Genomic DNA, 17,687 nt, shown 5'->3' on the forward strand with positions numbered 1-17,687 from the left:
GGTAGTTGGGCAGGAGGCAGCTGTTCTGCAAGGAGGAGCTCTGGAGGAAGAACTTGTCCTGCTGTGTGGGCAGCCCAGGGCTGGGCTCGTGGGAGGCTGCGTAGATGACTAGGAGAACCTGGCACAGCTGGAGAAGAAGGTGCTGGACTGCCAGGACTTAGTGGGGTGCCAAGTGTTATGGAAAAGCTGGAAATGTGCCCAGCCCTGAGCTGATGTGCACTGGATCTTTGTTGCTTGGTTTCTCAGTTACACAGGGGAGCGCAATGTCTCCAACATGGTGATTGTTGATGTGAAGATGCTGTCAGGATTTGTCCCCTTGAAGTCCTCAGTGAGGAAGGTAGGAGCCTGTTTGTCATACAACCAACATTGAATCATAGAGTCATTAAGGTTGGAAAAGTTCTCCTTGTGCAGCCTTCCACCAAATACCACCTTACTACTTATTATATCACAAAATGCCCCATCTACTCTTTTTTTAAATTTTTCCGGGAATAGTGACTTCACATCTTTCCCACAAAGCCTGTTCCAATGCTTAATCCCTCTTTCAGTGAATCAATTTCTCCTAATATTCAACATCAATCTCCCCTGCCACAACTTGAGGACATTTCCTCTTGTTCTATTACTATTTGCCTGGGAGGAGACACTGTCGCTCGCCGCGCTGCAACCTCCTTCCAGGGAGTTGTAGAGAGCAATAAGGTTCCCCCGAGCCTCCTTTTCTTCAGACTAAACAATCTCAATAACCTCAGCCGCTCCTCATAAGACTTACATTCCAGTCCCTTTTCCAGATCATTGTCTTTCTTTGGAGTTGCTCCAAGGTCTGAAGTGAGGGTCCAAAACTGAGTGCAGAATTCAATGTGCAGCATCACCAGTGCTGAATACAAAGAAAAAACATCCACTTTCTTATATTCAAGACACCTTTCAAATATCTGTAGCACACGACAAAGCTTCAGCTTGATTTTGTCACTGTCATTTGCACGTTTGACGTGTACGGTATTCTCTTTTCATACATGGCTTAAGGCTAGCACAAGGGGAGAAGACGTGATCAGTCTAAGAAAAAATAGAATGAGTAATTTTTTCTTTAGCCTGATGATGGGCACTTTTATTTTCACTGTGTCCCAACAGCTCCCCATAAACATTGTCTGTGTCTACATTCAAAAATAGTGTTGTTTCCCTTTTTCCCTTTGCTGATCTAAAAACATAACATTGTGACTCTTTAGGTGTTGGGTAACTGTTTGAGATGGTGATTAGGTGCATGAACTGGAAAATAAAGGTGGTGCATAACTAACAAGCCAGAAGGAACATATTTTCATTTAATTGATCCATCACTGTGTTTGATCCAGTGCTGAGGCTCTTCTGGAGCCAGGTTGTACTTCTTCAGCCAGCCTGGTGAAGGGAGGGCTGGAGACCACACCCAGGTGGCAGTTCTGTGCTGCCAGTACTTAGTTCCCTGAGTACTGCAGTATTTCATCCAGAGTACATCCCACCCACGGGGCTGTGCAAGGGGCACAGGGAGACCACCTTCAATGCAGTAAAATCTTGGTCTTCTTTCTTCAGCTGGAAGTCCACCCTATTATTGAGCGTACAGAGCTGAATACCAACCATGTTCTACTGTACCTGGAAAAGGTGAGGATGAGGCAGAAACACAGGCATTGGTAAATTTGGCAGCATACAGCAAAAATCTGGGATTCAAAAATACCATGGCTCTGCTAAGAATGGGACTGAATATTTTACTGTCTTTTTCTGACTACAAACTCTAAGTTTTTAGACTTAATGGTAGTTCTCTCCCAGCCCTCAGCTAGCATTCCCTGCACCCTGTGCTCAGATTTCCCCACAAGCAGAGCCTCCTCGAGGGTTGGGAATGGTTCTAGGGTTTGCCCCTGCCCCTCAGCCAGCCCTAGAGCCCTGTGTCCCCCCGGAGCATGGGTGGCCAGGGAGAGCGTGGGAACCTGGGGTCAGTGCAGAGGCACAGGGGAGCCCCTGCAGTGCACAGCCCCCCTGAGCCTCTACTGCTTCCCTTCCCCAGCTGGGCAGGGAGACCCTCAGTGTCTCCTTCACGGTGGAGCGGGACATCCCCGTGCGGGGCCTGAAGCCGGCCCAGGTGAAGGTCTATGACTACTATGAGACAGGTGAGTGCCAGCAGTGACCATGGGAGAGAGGCTGGACAGGGGGTCACACGGAGAGGCACGGGAGCTGTGGGGACCCACAGCTGACCCAGCCTGGCACCGGCACCCCCTGTCCCTGCCCTGAGCTCTGGGAGTGCAGAGGGACTGGGGTAGAGCCATGGATGCTGGGGGTCCTGTGTTCATTTCTGGCCCTGCAGTGTGACTGTGCCTGTGCTTCCAGGCAGACCTGCTGCTCCTTGTGCCTCTGCTGTCCTGGCTGCTGTGGCAGGGTGGCAGTGCCAGAGCTGTTTGTCCTCACCTCAGCCCAGTGTGCTGGGAGGACGTGTCTGAGCAGCCCTTGGCTACACCAGGGTGGAGACCTGCTGGAGCTGCCTGTGCGGGTGGCTCTGCCTTGCTTCCACTGCCCCCAGACAGGGCTGGGACTGGGGCTGCCTCCATCCCAGCTGGGATCTCTGGGGGAAACTGGGGATGGAGGCACCAGCCTGCTCTGGGGGTCTGGGAAAAGCATCTCTGTGGCACCCATCCCTCTGCCAGCAGTGCCAGGGGTCATGACAGCTCACTCTCCTTTCCCTTCTGTTTTCCAGATGAGTTTGCCACACAGGAATACAGTGCTCCCTGCACCTCAGGTAGGTGCACACAAAGAACTGAGATGGTCTGGCAGGGACTGTTGCAGGTTGTCTTGAACTAGAGCCTTTCTTGTTTCCTTGTGTTTCCTTGGCCTGTGTGTACTCTCAACATTTTCTTCACTGCCCCTACTGGGCAATTGCTGAGAGAGAATGTGTGCTTGGATAGCTCATGTATCTCCAGGACAAATCTGCCTCCCCTTTCTGTAGCATAGATATTTTGAATGTGTCCAGTCATTCCCATTCTGTAATCTGTCTGCAACTATCGGCATTTTTTAGGTGAAGGAGTTTCTTATAGTTTAACAGGCTTGAACTCACAAAGCCACCAGAACACAGTGATATCCAGGGCTCTGGATACCACTCATCAGAATATTTATCTCACTTTGTCCTTTTCCCACCTCCAGACAAGGCTGAACAAGGAAATTCCTGAAGAATGCATCTTGTTGGAGCCTTGCTGTATCAGCTCGTGTATGTCTGGCCCTAGAAGATCTTGTTAAGGGAGAGTTATTGAAATATTGGAGGAGGACACCTCAAAAGCAAAAAAAGAAGCAACACCATAAATAAATTAATTCTTGTTTCTCATCAGATGTCTCTGGCCTTGTTTTCTGTTACTGTTACGCTTGTCTCGCTTCCTATCCAGGTCATGGCCTGAGATTTCAATCCAGAGCCATCCATGGCAAGGTGGTGTTTGGGAACTCCTCAGGAATACCAGAAGGCAGACAGCTTTTGGGAGACTGGGAGTTGGGAGATTTTTCTCCATACTTGCCAGTTCTCTAAGGAGAGAGGACATCATATCTCATCCATTATGCACTGGAAGTTTGTCACTCTGCCTTTACAGGTGTTTTCTGCAAGGTGATCCTTGGACATAAACCTCTTATCACATATTGCCTTTGATTGCACTGTGAAATCACTGCTGTGAGGTGCAAGGACACTGTGAACCTGTCCAATCTGATCTTTTGCAGCAGCCCAGATAGAAGTGAAGACCTGTGGACTTTCCCATTCTATTGGGGTCTGCTTGTTTCTAAACAGCTAAAGTGAAATCAGAGAGGGACTGGGACCTTTAGAGTGTCATTCATAGATTTTTTTTTTTTTTTTTTTTTAGGTTGGAGAAGGCTTTAAAGTCAAGTCCTACCATTAACCCAGAATTGCTCAGTCCACTGCTAAACCATGTAGGGTTGCATGGGGCTGTTGTGACACAAGTGTAGGACCCAGCACTTGGCCTCACACCACTGGCCTTGACCCATGGATCCAGCCTGTCCAGATCCCTCTGCAGAGCCCTCCTGCCCTCCAGCAGATCCACACTCCCACCCAGCTTGGTGTTTCCTTCAAACTTACTGATGGACGGTACACTTGATCCCCTCAATTAGTTGATAATTAAGCAGGAGTGGCCCCAACACTGAGCCCTGGGGGACCCCCCTGGTGACCAGCTGGATGTAACTCCATTCACCAGCTCTGCCTGGGTCTGGCTATCCAGACAGTTTTGTGCCCAGCAAACAGTGCACCTCTCCAAGCAATGGGCAGTCAGTTTTTCCAGAATGCTGTGGGAAATTGTGTCAACACCTTATTTCACAAATACAGACCCTCCTTTCTCTGGAAAAACAATTGCCTCATGGTAGAAAAAATGGATGGCTATATTATTTCTAATTCAAACCAAAATGCAATTTAGCTCTATTAGAAATTTTGCTCAGATGTCACTGAAGCTGGTTCATTCCACAGTCTCATCTGAATATGAGGTATCAAAAGGCTTTGAGTGTCTAAACCCCAAACATCACAGAAGACAAAGTGACATAATATTAATATCTAGCAAAATAGATGAAGAATTTTATTTATTCTCAATGACACTGTTTGTACAGGCATACTAAACCAAAAATTGGATGGAACAGCCAACTGTGCACACTTTGGATACACAACATGCCATGATACCTAACAATAAGCATTTCATGAGAATAAACAGTGACATAAGATTTTTTTGCATTCAAAAGTTAAAATCACAAATTCATGAGACAAAATGAAGAAAGAGGGATCAATTCCTGGAGGTGTCTAAGAGGCCTATAGACAGTTTCATCAAAGCAGCTATGTGATTTAAATGAATGTGCCATTTAAATTAGGCATAGGCAGGTAGGTTAGTGGCAAATGCCATTAGCTTCTCCTTGGGAATCTCCCAAAAGTAGCAGACATGAGATAATGGAAACTTCCACAAGAAAGCTCAAGCTTCAAGTGGAGAACAAGCCATTGTAAGTCAGCAGCTGAGGCCATAATGCATGCACACATCCCTCCTGCCCCCATGGCACTCTCTAATCATTGAAGAGGGCAGACTGTCTCCTCCCACTCTTCTACAAACAAGAAACAATCCCAGGAGGGGTGTCTACTGGAAGGATCACAGAAGCTGAATTTCATGTAACATTAGTTGATCTTCTACACTGCCTAATGGTGGGAGACATGGACAGGCCTCTGTAGAGACCAATTCAATTGGTTTGTAAGCCAGGGGAGAGAAATTGCTCCCAAGAACTACCTATCCTTCTCCATTGATTAGACTGCATCTCAGATGATAAATTCAGAGAACATAACACAGAGACAGATACATTAGAAAGGCTGACCCCTTGGCTTCTTTTTTTTCCCCTCACTTGTTAGCCTTATTTCCCTGCACACAGGCATTGTTAGATGGGTTACTCTTTAACCTAAGGAGCCAGGGAGATTAAAGCTGTGACTGAAAGATGAGCAGGAAAAATCAGAACAGGGAACAGACTGTTCAAAAATCATTGGTGAATACAGTTAATTTATTTGTAAAGTTCACTTTCCATTCCATGCAGGCATTATTAATGGCTGTGGTGGTGGTGGTGGTGGTGAGGCAGGCAGGTTCCAGCATCTGGGAGTGTTCTTCAATAATTTCTCTGGTCTACTTCCTCTGCAAGGATGAAAGAAGATGGGAGGGAACAGGAGTCAGAGAGATATGTCTATCTGCTTTCTAAGGTTGAGAGATGGTGTGAGCAAGATATGGATGTGGAAGCCAGATTGTGTGTGAAGCACAGTACGGGAAAGAGTTGCTGTTTTACCAGGATGGAGGGTCATCCACAGCACTTATTACTTGTGTCACCTTCAAGGGAGTGTGAGGTTGAGAGAGGGCTGAAATTCTCCCTGACCCACTGGGAGAGATAAGCAGAGGGATTTGTCACAACTGAAATGTACACAGGAGCACAGTGCAAACAGGAAAAGCTGGTGGGTGTAGCAGTGAGACATGTTCTGTTTATTTCTCTGCAAAGAGTGGAAGAAATCTGCTGCACTCTATTTGCCTACTATATAGGGCAGGGAAGGAAGCTTGGCAACTGAGATCTGCCTTCTAGTCAGTGCAGGCCACCTCTGTACATTTAGACTAGTGGATGAGCCTCTTAAGTAGCAATTCCCCATCCCCCTTTCCAAGGAAGATAAAATCTCTGCCTTTTAACAGAACTGGGGAAAAGTAGCCTAGAATCTAAGGTTTCCCCATGAGTCTCACACTGGCAGACCAGACCACACCAAAACACCCTTTGGAAATGCTCTACTGTCCACTCAATGTTTGGACTTTTTTCCATGAAGGGAGGCTGTAGGTCCAGAATGAGCAGAAAACAGCTGTACCTATGGACACAGCTCAGATTAACAAGCACTATGGAATAGAAGTGTGGGAGTTCAGGCTCTCTTCTGCTTTTTCAGTTAAAAAAAAAAGGAGATAAATGCCACCATTTACCACCAACCAGCCCTCTCCAAGTCCAAATAACTTTTTCCAAATCTATTCTCAGCTGTCACAATCAGGTCCTGTGAAAAACCATTTCCCAGGAACTCTGCTTTCCAGAAGCCTCTGTATTCCAAACACCTGAAACTGGGCAATTGATGGAAAGCAAGACCTGCCAATCTTCATACTGGAAGACTCCATATAGGACAGGGGAAATAACCTTGGTCAGAGCTCCTAAATTACCTGTGCTCCTAAGCCAAATACGCATGGCCTTGCATTGCAGAGAAGCCCCCAAAGACGACAGTATTCTGTCCTGACAGCTGAGACTCCAAATCAAGACTGAGGGCTGCCTGCCCAGGGTTATGAGGCACAGCTGTCTCCTGAGAGGACCTGGGGCAGTAAAAACCTTAGCAGGAAGGAGCTGTTCCTCCAGATAGTAGCAGCTAAAGGCAAACTAGCCATCTCTGTAACTCCCAGGGTCTCTGTTTTACACACAAGATCTGTGCCTGTAAGTTGGGCCAATGTCATCCAAATACAAACAGGAAGAGACAAGTGCTGGCTGGAAGACCAAAAATATAATGAAGAAGATGCAGAGAGCAGAGAAGGAAGCAGTACCCTACCTGAGGTGCAGGGAGCACTGTATTCCTGTGTGGCAAACTCATCTGGAAAACAGAAGGGAAAGGAGAGTGAGCTGTCATGACCCCTGGCACTGCTGGCAGAGGGATGGGTGCCACAGAGATGCTTTTCCCAGACCCCCAGAGCAGGCTGGTGCCTCCATCCCCAGTTTCCCCCAGAGATCCCAGCTGGGATGGAGGCAACCCCAGTCCCAGCCCTGTCTGGGGGCAGTGGAAGCAAGGCAGAGCCACCCGCACAGGCAGCTCCAGCAGGTCTCCACCCCGGTGTAGCCAAGGGCTGCTCAGACACGTCCTCCCAGCACACTGGGCTGAGGTGGGGACAAACAGCTCTGGCACTGCCACCCTGCCACAGCAGCCAGGACAGCAGAGGCACAAGGAGCAGCAGGTCTGCCTGGAAGCACAGGCACAGTCACACTGCAGGGCCAGAAATGAACACAGGACCCCCAGCATCCATGGCTCTACCCCAGTCCCTCTGCACTCCCAGAGCTCAGGGCAGGGACAGGGGGTGCCGGTGCCAGGCTGGGTCAGCTGTGGGTCCCCACAGCTCCCGTGCCTCTCCGTGTGACCCCCTGTCCAGCCTCTCTCCCATGGTCACTGCTGGCACTCACCTGTCTCATAGTAGTCATAGACCTTCACCTGGGCCGGCTTCAGGCCCCGCACGGGGATGTCCCGCTCCACCGTGAAGGAGACACTGAGGGTCTCCCTGCCCAGCTGGGGAAGGGAAGCAGTAGAGGCTCAGGGGGGCTGTGCACTGCAGGGGCTCCCCTGTGCCTCTGCACTGACCCCAGGTTCCCACGCTCTCCCTGGCCACCCATGCTCTGGAGGATCACCGATACTCTCCTCGGACACCCATGCTCCAGGGATTTTAGCAGTGCTCTCCATCTCCATTTTGTGCTATTGCCATTGTGCTGCAGAGCTCAGTGTGTGCCCCAGGCAGCCCGGGGTCAGTCCTCACCTGTTCGATGTACAGCAAAACATGGTTTGTGTTCACTTCTGTTCGCTGGATCTGGTGAAACCGTGTGTTTGAGAGCTGGAAGAAGGAGATGTAGAGGAGGTTGATGATCTGAAGGGAAGTTAATCAATCCTCCTCAGTTTCTCCCCACCACTAAAATCTCACTATGTAGATGCTGAGAAGTAAAGCACAGGAAGTGTCCTTCCCAGGGGACTTGTCAAACACTCTTCTATGAAGCCCCACATACTAAGACTTCCCCCAGCTCCCACCATCTCAGGCTCTTTCAACTTCTTGACACAAAAATGAATTGAGGGACCAGCATTGTCATGGCTGTCACATATCTCCCAAGGCTCCTGAGTCCCAGATATTAGACCTGATGGTCTCCTTCCATCTTTCGATCTGGGGCTAAACAGCACATATAACTGCAAGCTACCACAAGAGCTTGAGAGTGCAAAGGGAATGCTGCTACTGGCATCCCTCATGCACCCCTACTCCAGAGCTGAAGGGTGGAAGACCTGGAGGAAAAGATGTACAGGTCTAAGAGTAAAGAAGGTACCAGGAAAATAATTAAATGCTAATTTATATAAAAAGAAATTGATGCCTCATATTAAAAACAGAAATACTCAAAGAAATGCTTCACCCTACCTTCCCCACTGAGGACTTCAAGGGGACAAATCCTGACAGCATCTTCACATCAACAATCACCATGTTGGAGACATTGCGCTCCCCTGTGTAACTGAGAAACCAAGCAACAAAGATCCAGTGCACATCAGCTCAGGGCTGGGCACATTTCCAGCTTTTCCATAACACTTGGCACCCCACTAAGTCCTGGCAGTCCAGCACCTTCTTCTCCAGCTGTGCCAGGTTCTCCTAGTCATCTACGCAGCCTCCCACGAGCCCAGCCCTGGGCTGCCCACACAGCAGGACAAGTTCTTCCTCCAGAGCTCCTCCTTGCAGAACAGCTGCCTCCTGCCCAACTACCCAGGAATGTGCTGCACTCTCACACTGCCTCACCCTGGGACCAACCAGACCTCCCCCAGCTCCCAAGGCTCCAGAGGAAAGCTCAGACCAAAACACAGACTCACCTGACATTTATGCCAATGTCAAAGACCTTGTGAGCCTTGGAGTCCACACACGCCTCTGGGACTGTGTGCACATGAAGCACGAAGGGCGCCTCCTCCTGCGTGGGCTGCACGTTGTACCTCAGGCTTGTCTAGGGGACAGCCAGCAGCTCTGTGTGAGCGTGTGTGAGCGTGCTCAACGTGGGAGAGAGGGGACCCCCTCACACCCAGCCTCCCCACTTCTCACAGCTCCTCCACACTGCACAGCCTTCCACCTCCTCTCTCACTCTCTCTTCCACATTCCTCTACTCTTTCTATCCTCTTCCCTTTACCCACAGCCATCCACTTCTCCCTTCTCTCCTGTTCTTTACTCCCCTCTACTTCGATGGAAGGACTCAAGGATCTCAGGCTCTTTTCCAGCCTGGATGATCCTATGATTCTGTCCTCTCCAGCCCGGCCAGGGGCTCCCCTCCCAGGATGCCAGCTGTCCCCATCACCCTCACCTGCAGGTAGACGCATCCTTCACCAGACACCTCCACGCTGTACTCCCCCGGCACCTGGGGAAGGGGCACGCGCTGGAGCAGCAGCCGGTTGCTGGGATCCACTTGGAAGTCTTGCTGGAAGTCCCCTCCAGATCGCAGGGCCACTTTGGAAGCTGCCCCGCTCCTGGCATAGGTGGCAGCTCCATACAGGGACAAGGCTTGGAGAGCCACCACTGTGTCCTGAAAGAGATGAGTCCCAGCATCCCAGCAGGAGATGCAATTAGCCTCTCCACAGCCTGTCCTCCTACAGCCTGCCCTTTCTGCCAGCTGGCATCCTCCCCTCCCCTCCATGCTCACTTTCTCCAGTGTTAAGAAGAAAAGACACAGGGAAAGAGCAGCTTCAGCACATTTCCCTTCCCAGGGGCACTACCTGACATATTTGTCTGTAGCCTCTCAGAAACCGGGCAACCATGGGAGGTACTGCATGGATCTATTGCAGGGCTACAGTTCCCACCTTCTTGACAAAACTTCCTGTGCTCCCACCTGGCTCTCTGACATGTCCCATCTTCTGACCTGGATGTGTGAGGTGGCCGGAGGGAAGCAGCTCACCTGGGTAGAGGAGAAGCCTCCATTGGGATTCTGCTGGCTGCTGATCCACTTTGCAATAAGGGATGCAAATGCCAGCTCCTCCTGGGCAGGGGCTGGCTGCGAGGTGAGGTGAGCCAGGAGCACGTAGGCCGTCATCTCCACTTCCGCAGAGGGAGCTCGGTAGCGATGGAACGGGAGATCGGCCTCGGGCTCCTTCCCAGGCCGCTGCCAGTGAACAGAGCCATCTTCACAGGAGGCAGGGAGAGAGACAACATCAGCTGTTACCAGTAAATATTGCAAGGGACTTCCTGACCTGCTGCTTGATCCAGCTGGGAGGACAGAGCCTCCAGCATGTGTCTGTCATGCAGGGTGAAGTGGGAAGGGTCAGGTTTACACATTTTGCAGGTTTACAATGAGTACAAGACTGCTGAGCCTCAGGCCTAGACACCACTTTGTCCTCCACATACACGTTTATGGGCTACAGTCCACTGCTTGGCCAAACCCTCTGTCCAGCCTGACTTAGCCAGATTAGTTCCAAGTGATTACAGGATTTTTCCTGACGACTCAGAACTTGTGCTGCAGCCTCCAAAATGCCCTGTATGCTCATTTTCTCTCTCAAGACACCCATCTCTTCTCTGACTGGCATGCCTTGTGCTGTGCAAGGTCACCTTTGTTCTGTGTTGAGCCCACGCCCTGGAAGGAAGAAAGGAATGGCCCTGGGCATTGCCAAGCCTTTGCTAAGCAGTGCCTGGCGTGGCGAGAGGAGTGGGCTGAGGAGAGATGGGAGCAGAGCCACCCAGGAGCTCAGCACCAAGGGGATGGTGCCTGGTGCTCCCTGGCGAGCTCCCACGGAGCAGAGAAGAAGGACTGGGCCCTGAGAGGGACTTCTCAGAAAAGTAATCCCTTTGCACAAGTCTTTCCTCTCCCTCCACCTCTCCCTACCCACAGAGGCCAGGGCCTGCCCCACCAACAAAAGCTCCATCAACAAAAGCCATTCCACCAAGGGAAGGTGTAATGCTGGTGAGAGCCACGTCCCACCAGGAACACTCACCCTTTCTCACAGCTTCCTTTTCGAGTGAGTCAAGCAATGCCTTCCGCTTCTCCCTGTTCCCTGCCAGGGCAAAGGCGTATGCCAGCAGTGCCTTGGTGTACACATGGTTTTCTTTCTGATTTGCTGCTGTTTCCAGGCAGAACAGAGCATTCCGCACCACTGAGTGCTAGAAGGAGAGAAAGACTGAGCTAAAGGTGATCATAGTGAGCTCCATCTTGGAACAATAGGAATAGGGATGTTAGCTGTGGACCCTTAGCATCCCATTCTCTGGCCTGACAAAGATTTTACCATTATGTTTCCCTTCTCTCCAGGCCTAATAATTCCTAGAACAAATGGACAGCCAAAGGCTGATACTTATCTTGAATCTACTTTTCTTTAACATGTCTTGTTGTAATCGTTTTTCCCAGTTTGATTTGAAGACTGTGAAGCAGGGCTCCAATTATTCTTCCTTGAGAAGAATTATTGGCCTGGTTGTGCTCTGGGGTAAGAGTTCTCTGAAATATTTCCTTGCTTTAGGTGTACTGAATACTTGCTTTCCTCCTCCAGCTATCACCCTGAAACTGTTCTGTGCTTTCACCCTCTGCTCTATCCTCTCCTTTTTGTTTGTTTTCTCTTTTCCAGGGCATTTTCAAAAAAAATCACTTGCTGAAAATGATATAGATTCTAGTTTGCTGGTGGACTCTATCTCTGCACAAGAGAGCATTTTTTTTTGTCTTTTCTGGAATGTTTTTTGTGATGTTCACGTTAGCAATGCATGTATTGTTTTAAGAGTGCAATCACTACAGCAAAGTAAAATGTAGCTACTTTACATGCTGTTAAGACTTACAGACACTGTTATGCCACAACCTTTCAGCAAGACACAACTACTCCTCATTTGTGATGGAAAAGCTGCTATAAAATTGAAAAAGTAGCTCTGCAGGGAGAGCATGCCATGACCTGAAAGCAAACAGCACATTTAGAGCTTAATAAAGGGTCTAGAAGGAAAAGACATATTTTTCTGTTACTTTGTGCTTTGAATTTCATTGTGTATGTACTGGAAGATGAAATCTTTTGTGATCCCCTTTGGAGAAGCAGTTCAGCTGGTTTTAAGAAAGCAAAGAATAAAACTAATATTGGTTGTGTCTGTGCCTACTACTGTTTGTAAGGTAAGTGCTGGGGATGAGTGCAGTCTAATGACAGGATGTGACAGTGGACACATATACTAAGGACAGTGCTATTAAGGTTTTTATCAGGATTTAATATGGCTTATTTTACTTATAGAAATACTCTGTATGAACCTTAATTAGTTAAGGACTGTGCTAATCTTAGTTCATGCAGCTTAACTTGAAATGCCCCCATATCCCACTCAGATTGTGGTAAACCCCTTCCTTCACATTCAGTGGCAGTTTTGGACTCAGACAGGGAGCTGGAAAACATCTTTGTTATCCAATATGGTTCTGCCTAAGAGCTTGGCTTCTAAACACAACACATAACAAAGAAATAATGCTCTTCTAGGGAAGTTAGTGCCATCCATGTCACCTTACTGACAAAATAATTCCTTCTGCTTGTTCTTGCTACAGAGGAAAAAACTTTGGACACAGAACATTCCCTACTACATTTGGAGCAGAGGGATTGCAACAGCCTGGCAACCACACTGGCTCAGCAGTCCTTCTGCTGTGGTTCATATCCCAGTTTTACCTGCACCACCACCTTGTCTCAAAGTGAGGGGAGCAGAATGACCAAACCCACACTGCTCTTAAATAGGCCTTAGGCTTTCCACAGAGTGCCGTGATGGTATTCCCTATAGGTGTGCCTTATTCTTCAAGCCCTAAGGATGGGGATTTCCCACAAAACCATCCAGAAGAAGTAGAGAAAATGACAATGAATACCTGAGTGTGCTATCCTTTTATACAGACCTGTGGTGTTATATCTGCCCAATAGGCCAAAGAGTGGTTCAAAAAGATTGTACTATTCTAAGAAACAAGAGGAGATTTCTGTGGGTGTAGAAAACCTATTTGGCATACTTCAGAGAATTAAATATTATTTAACTCACTGTCAATCCAAGCTGTATGGAGCAAATCCATTATCATCCACAAAAGAACTCAGAAAAATGTTAAGTGAAATGTGTATATAGGATGGGACAGGGGAGGAAAATGGAGGAAGATGTTCCTTCAGTCTAGGCTTAAATGAAAAGACTATTCAGACAGGATTTCTTCTTTCCAAAAGTAAAGAGACCAGATAATCTGGGCGTGGGGACACTAGAAGGGCAGGTTAGTACCATCTGTGGCTCAGGTTGGGGTGCAGACACGTACGGTTACAGGCAGAGGAATCTCCAGCAGTGCAATAGTGATGTAGGCTGCCAGTGTGACCTCGTCATTCACTCCACCCTGCAGAGAAACACACAAGTACTTGTTGATCTCACACAGCACCACTGGCTTCTCCCTGTGATACATACCTACATCCTGCAAGGACAAATTCTCCCTGGCTTCCTTTTCATACTGAGTCCTTCAGAAGATGGTGCTGACTTCTGCCTGCTTCTGTGATAGCCCACATATATAACTCTTCACTCTTTCCCACACCCCAAGTGCTGAAATAACTCTGTTGATGCCAGAGTGACTTATGGTCAAGTTCCAGCCTGACAAAGCCCATGTGCAGCCAACCAGGCAGACTTGTTACCTTCATGGCATTGTTCAGGAGCATCCCAGAACTCCGGAAACAGCCATTCTCCTTCTGCTTTTGAGTAAGCCAGTGCAAAGCATCCTGGATGTGCTTCTCCTCTATGAAGATGTGATGCCGGGCCTGAGCAAAGGACTTGAGGACAAAGGCTGTGAGCCTGAAAGTGATAGAGGGAACCAAGACATCCTGAGTAGGCCCTGTATCCATCAGAGGTCATAGGGCCCATTTAACTTAATCTCCACCTCCATTCCAAACCCCACAATGGCCAAGTACAAGAGAACACTGAGGAATAAGAGGGCATGAAAAACAGAAGCAAAAAGCCAGAGGTGCTGAAGTCTTACCAGGTATTTCCAACTTGCCCATAACCTGGCCCAAAGGTGCTATAAGAACCATCCCGGTGTTTGTACTTCAATTGCCTTTGATACCCTGAAATGAAGAGTGAAAATATATTTCAGTTGCCACACAGTATATTTCAGTGCTTTTCAAGGAGCCATGCAAGGGAAATGCAGCAGACACGGGACACACTGTCCCCCTTGGCTATGGCACAAATGTGACCTGTGCTGTTCAGTATCACAAAGGAAGTTCAGGGAAAACCCCCAGTTCTGAATATCTTTGTTCTTGGGCTCTTCCTCTCTCCAAAAACACCTGGAAGCTGGCTATCTGTGGTCATTGCTGCTCTCTGCCCAAGACTTCATGAGAAGAGGTAAATACATCCCAGACTTGAGAGAAATGGGAGAATGGTTCCCAGAGGAGAATTGATTAAAAACGTGAGTCCTACACAGGATAGGAATTCAGGAAACAGGATAATTTTCTTTGGAGGAAATGCAATTTTTCTGCAAAAATAACTGAGTCACAACCACCCCTTGCTAGTCGACAGATGCCCACCATGTGCATATGTACTGATGTTGTGTCTGTCATCATGCCTTAGCTAATGTGGTAAAATTCTGCCCTGGTCAAAGGTGAGCAATACTTTCACACCTCAATCCTAAGGAGAATTCAAGATCTACTTATGATTAATGGTTATACTCTGATTTATGTAGTTCATATAACCCTTTTCTTCAGAAGGAAATCCTGAGTTATTGCCAGCCCTGGACTTTTTCTGTGTTCCTGTTTGGATGCTGCTGTCTCTTACACTGTACCTCCAAATGAATATAGGATTCCTTTTTAAAGATATTGTATTGTATACCCCTAACCTGCAAGTACCCTGTTCTAGAGACAGCCTCCAACAGATCATCCAGGCCAGTGGCCAACAGTCTCCTTATCCAGTAGCCAAGGGAAGGGATGAACAAAGGCAAAAGCTTACCGCTCACTAAGTATCCTGTGGCCTTGGACTTGATCTCCTTACTCAGCTGCCCTGTCTTGTTCAGATAGTCCAGGACGTAGATGTTGGGTGCAAACAGGACCATGTTCTGCTCCCCACAGCCAAAGGGCATCTGGAGGAGCTGGTGCAGGTTCTGCATGGCAGTGCCCATGATGTCACCTGGGCAATGGGACAATTCACAGTGTAAATTGGCCATTAGACTGAGCACAGGCTGAAGCGTCAATGTTTCAAAATAGCATGTGACACTTTGAGGAGGTTTCACTTACCTAGCACTGAGAAATATGCTCTGGCTGAGCCATCCACCACAGTCTCTGGGAGAGCCAAGGAGAATGTCTGCAACACTGACTCTTCTGGGATAAAAAGCACATTAATTTGGTTACACTTCCAGATGTATCTACAATGCATGGGTAGCAGCTATCCATGGGTGAGACACCTGAAGAAGGGTTTCCTGACTTCAACAAATCCATTAATCTGTAATTTTGTTGATGAAGTTTCCCATCCTGCAAATTTTGTATTGGGCCTGCAACACCCTCACATACAGGTTGTCATGGTCTTCTACATGGCACCATCAACCAGTTCTGAGTGACAAATACACCTTTTCCAGCCTATTTGTCTAGCCTTTTCTGCTTTGGTGGGCAGACCTGACTTACCGCAGAGTCCTGTTTTTGATTTTACATCAATTAAATGAAAGGCATTAGAGATAACTGTATCAAATCCGAAATACTTTCTTCTTGCATTGACCTGGCCAGCCTCATTTCCTAAAAGATGTGCTTCCCCCTCTCTAATTGTAGACATTGTTACATCCTCAGCTCTTCTTCTACAGGAAGAATTGTTTTCACTAACAGTAGGACGTATATCTAGTTTGTTCAATTTTATCAGATCCCTACACATTTCTTCTCAGAGTGGGGCACTCACAAACCTTTTATTTCCCCTTTGTCTTTAGTTTCTACCTCAGCAAAGAAAGTTTTGGAAAAAAATGGCTCTTACCAGATGGACAGAGCACAGAGTTGTATGTGGTTTCCACTTCAGTCCCTTCCGGCTTGGGGAAAAGGGCAAGGGGAAAAAAAAAAAAAAAAAGAAAAAAATGAGAAACAACACCAACAAAGAAAAGGAAGAAATGTCAAAAGGGAAAGTAAAAGGCGCTCTTAGAAAATTGCCTAGAAATTTTTCTCCTCCATGTGCTAAACTGAGGATAATTGAGAACTGCAACATACTGGCTAATTATAAGTATGAAATGTAATACATTTTCTTTTCTTTCCTGTTACTGAGAGAGGCCCTGCAGCTTCACAGGTTGTGGTGGAGATAATATGCAAGGTGATGTTACCAACAGGGACATGGACCTGGTCATCCAAGATGCCACTCCCTGTGACCCAGTATAGCAGAGCTCTCCAGGCTGTGGTGATGGCTGAGTGCCTGGCACACTGGGAGAATATGTATGCAAGAACTTTGGCTGGTGGCAGCTAGAGCACTCCAATGCACCTACAAGTGGCGTGCTACAGCAACCAAAATATAAATGTGTGCCATAGTCAACCAGTTTATAAGTTCTAGTCTAGTCTTTGAAAGTCAGAAAAGAATCCATCTTTTCTGTTGAGATGGGTGAAAATATTTTGCAGAAAACTCAGGAATCAAATGTTTACTAGAAAACTGTTTTTTGTCAGAATTTATTTTTGTGTGATCCCTGCACCAATTTTTAACCTCTAAATAGAAGAGTTCCCATTGTTTCACTACTGGTTTCCAGCTTTTGCCAGCTGATATTTTTTCCCAGCATGTAAACAATGGTGTTATTGTCTTCACTTTCTCACAATCAGAATACATTGTCTCTCATTCTTCAGTATGAAAAGACAGAAAAGTATTGAAAGAGCAGGAAAAAAACAAAAGAAAAAAAAGAAAAAGTTTTTTGGATAAACTGTGACAAACAAATGCTTTTGTTTGAAAAGGCACCATCTAGTTTGTTTCAGTATGTCATTCTGACATGCAGCTAAATGAGAAATCCATTGTTTTGTTTGATTTCCAACAGGAAATGAAAATGTACAGACTGTAATTGTTTGAAAGATTTTCCTTTCCAGATGAGAAATTCCTGGGTGAAAAAAATCCCTTTTCCCAAGGAGCTCTCAATGAGGCTTGGTTTCTCGAGGGGCAGGAAGATGCCCTGGGGCCTCTGGCACACTCACTTCTCTCTCTCTCTGGGATGCACTGCCTGCTGCAGGGAATATTGCTATCCATGTGCTCAAGAGAATTCAGCTTCACCCCAATCATTTTACACTGAATCCATCTCTGCTAATTAATTGTTCAGCCTTGGATGCTAATCTCCAATTCCATCCTGTCAGGGCTTGCTGTAGATTAATTGCCACATTACAATAAGAGGATAGGATGAGCAATCTCTGACACCCTGACAGAAGTAACTCTAATACTTGTTCAATAATTTACATTCTCCTGACACCTGTGAGAAAAGATTTTACAGTGCTCTATCTTCCTGTATCTTCAAAGAACTAA

General features: G+C 47.4%; 2 protein-coding genes across 5 annotated transcripts in view; one reads left to right on the forward strand and one right to left on the reverse strand.

The window, feature by feature from the left end:
- LOC128783642 (alpha-2-macroglobulin-like) overlaps positions 1-3,328 on the forward strand; it is a 29,278-nt gene extending 25,950 nt beyond the window's left edge. Inside the window, 5 exon segments of the mRNA XM_053934584.1 lie at positions 247-337; positions 1,552-1,620; positions 2,021-2,123; positions 2,705-2,746; positions 3,148-3,328. Coding sequence (XP_053790559.1) covers positions 247-337; positions 1,552-1,620; positions 2,021-2,123; positions 2,705-2,746; positions 3,148-3,173 — 331 coding nt within the window. The 3' untranslated portion in view covers positions 3,174-3,328.
- Positions 3,329-4,536: 1,208 nt separating this feature from the next.
- The window catches only part of LOC128784726 (alpha-2-macroglobulin-like), a 37,155-nt gene continuing 24,004 nt past the window's right edge, over positions 4,537-17,687 (reverse strand). For 3 of the 4 annotated variants that reach the window (XM_053936578.1, XM_053936577.1, XM_053936575.1), the window contains exons 22-36: positions 16,182-16,233; positions 15,461-15,544; positions 15,177-15,353; positions 14,215-14,299; positions 13,874-14,030; positions 13,510-13,584; positions 11,219-11,384; positions 10,189-10,412; positions 9,601-9,819; positions 9,122-9,249; positions 8,682-8,772; positions 8,040-8,114; positions 7,693-7,795; positions 7,070-7,111; positions 4,537-5,648 (exon numbers count right to left, since the gene is read on the reverse strand). In XM_053936578.1, coding sequence (XP_053792553.1) covers positions 5,623-5,648; positions 7,070-7,111; positions 7,693-7,795; positions 8,040-8,114; positions 8,682-8,772; positions 9,122-9,249; positions 9,601-9,819; positions 10,189-10,412; positions 11,219-11,384; positions 13,510-13,584; positions 13,874-14,030; positions 14,215-14,299; positions 15,177-15,353; positions 15,461-15,544; positions 16,182-16,233 — 1,704 coding nt within the window. In that variant the 3' untranslated portion in view covers positions 4,537-5,622. The remainder of the gene's footprint in view (positions 5,649-7,069; positions 7,112-7,692; positions 7,796-8,039; positions 8,115-8,681; positions 8,773-9,121; positions 9,250-9,600; positions 9,820-10,188; positions 10,413-11,218; positions 11,385-13,509; positions 13,585-13,873; positions 14,031-14,214; positions 14,300-15,176; positions 15,354-15,460; positions 15,545-16,181; positions 16,234-17,687) is intronic. The other variant, XM_053936576.1, reaches the window with a different exon arrangement.

The sequence above is a fragment of the Vidua chalybeata genome, chromosome 2 (genome assembly GCF_026979565.1).
Source record: "Vidua chalybeata isolate OUT-0048 chromosome 2, bVidCha1 merged haplotype, whole genome shotgun sequence".
In the NCBI taxonomy this organism is placed as follows: Eukaryota; Metazoa; Chordata; class Aves; order Passeriformes; family Viduidae; genus Vidua; species Vidua chalybeata.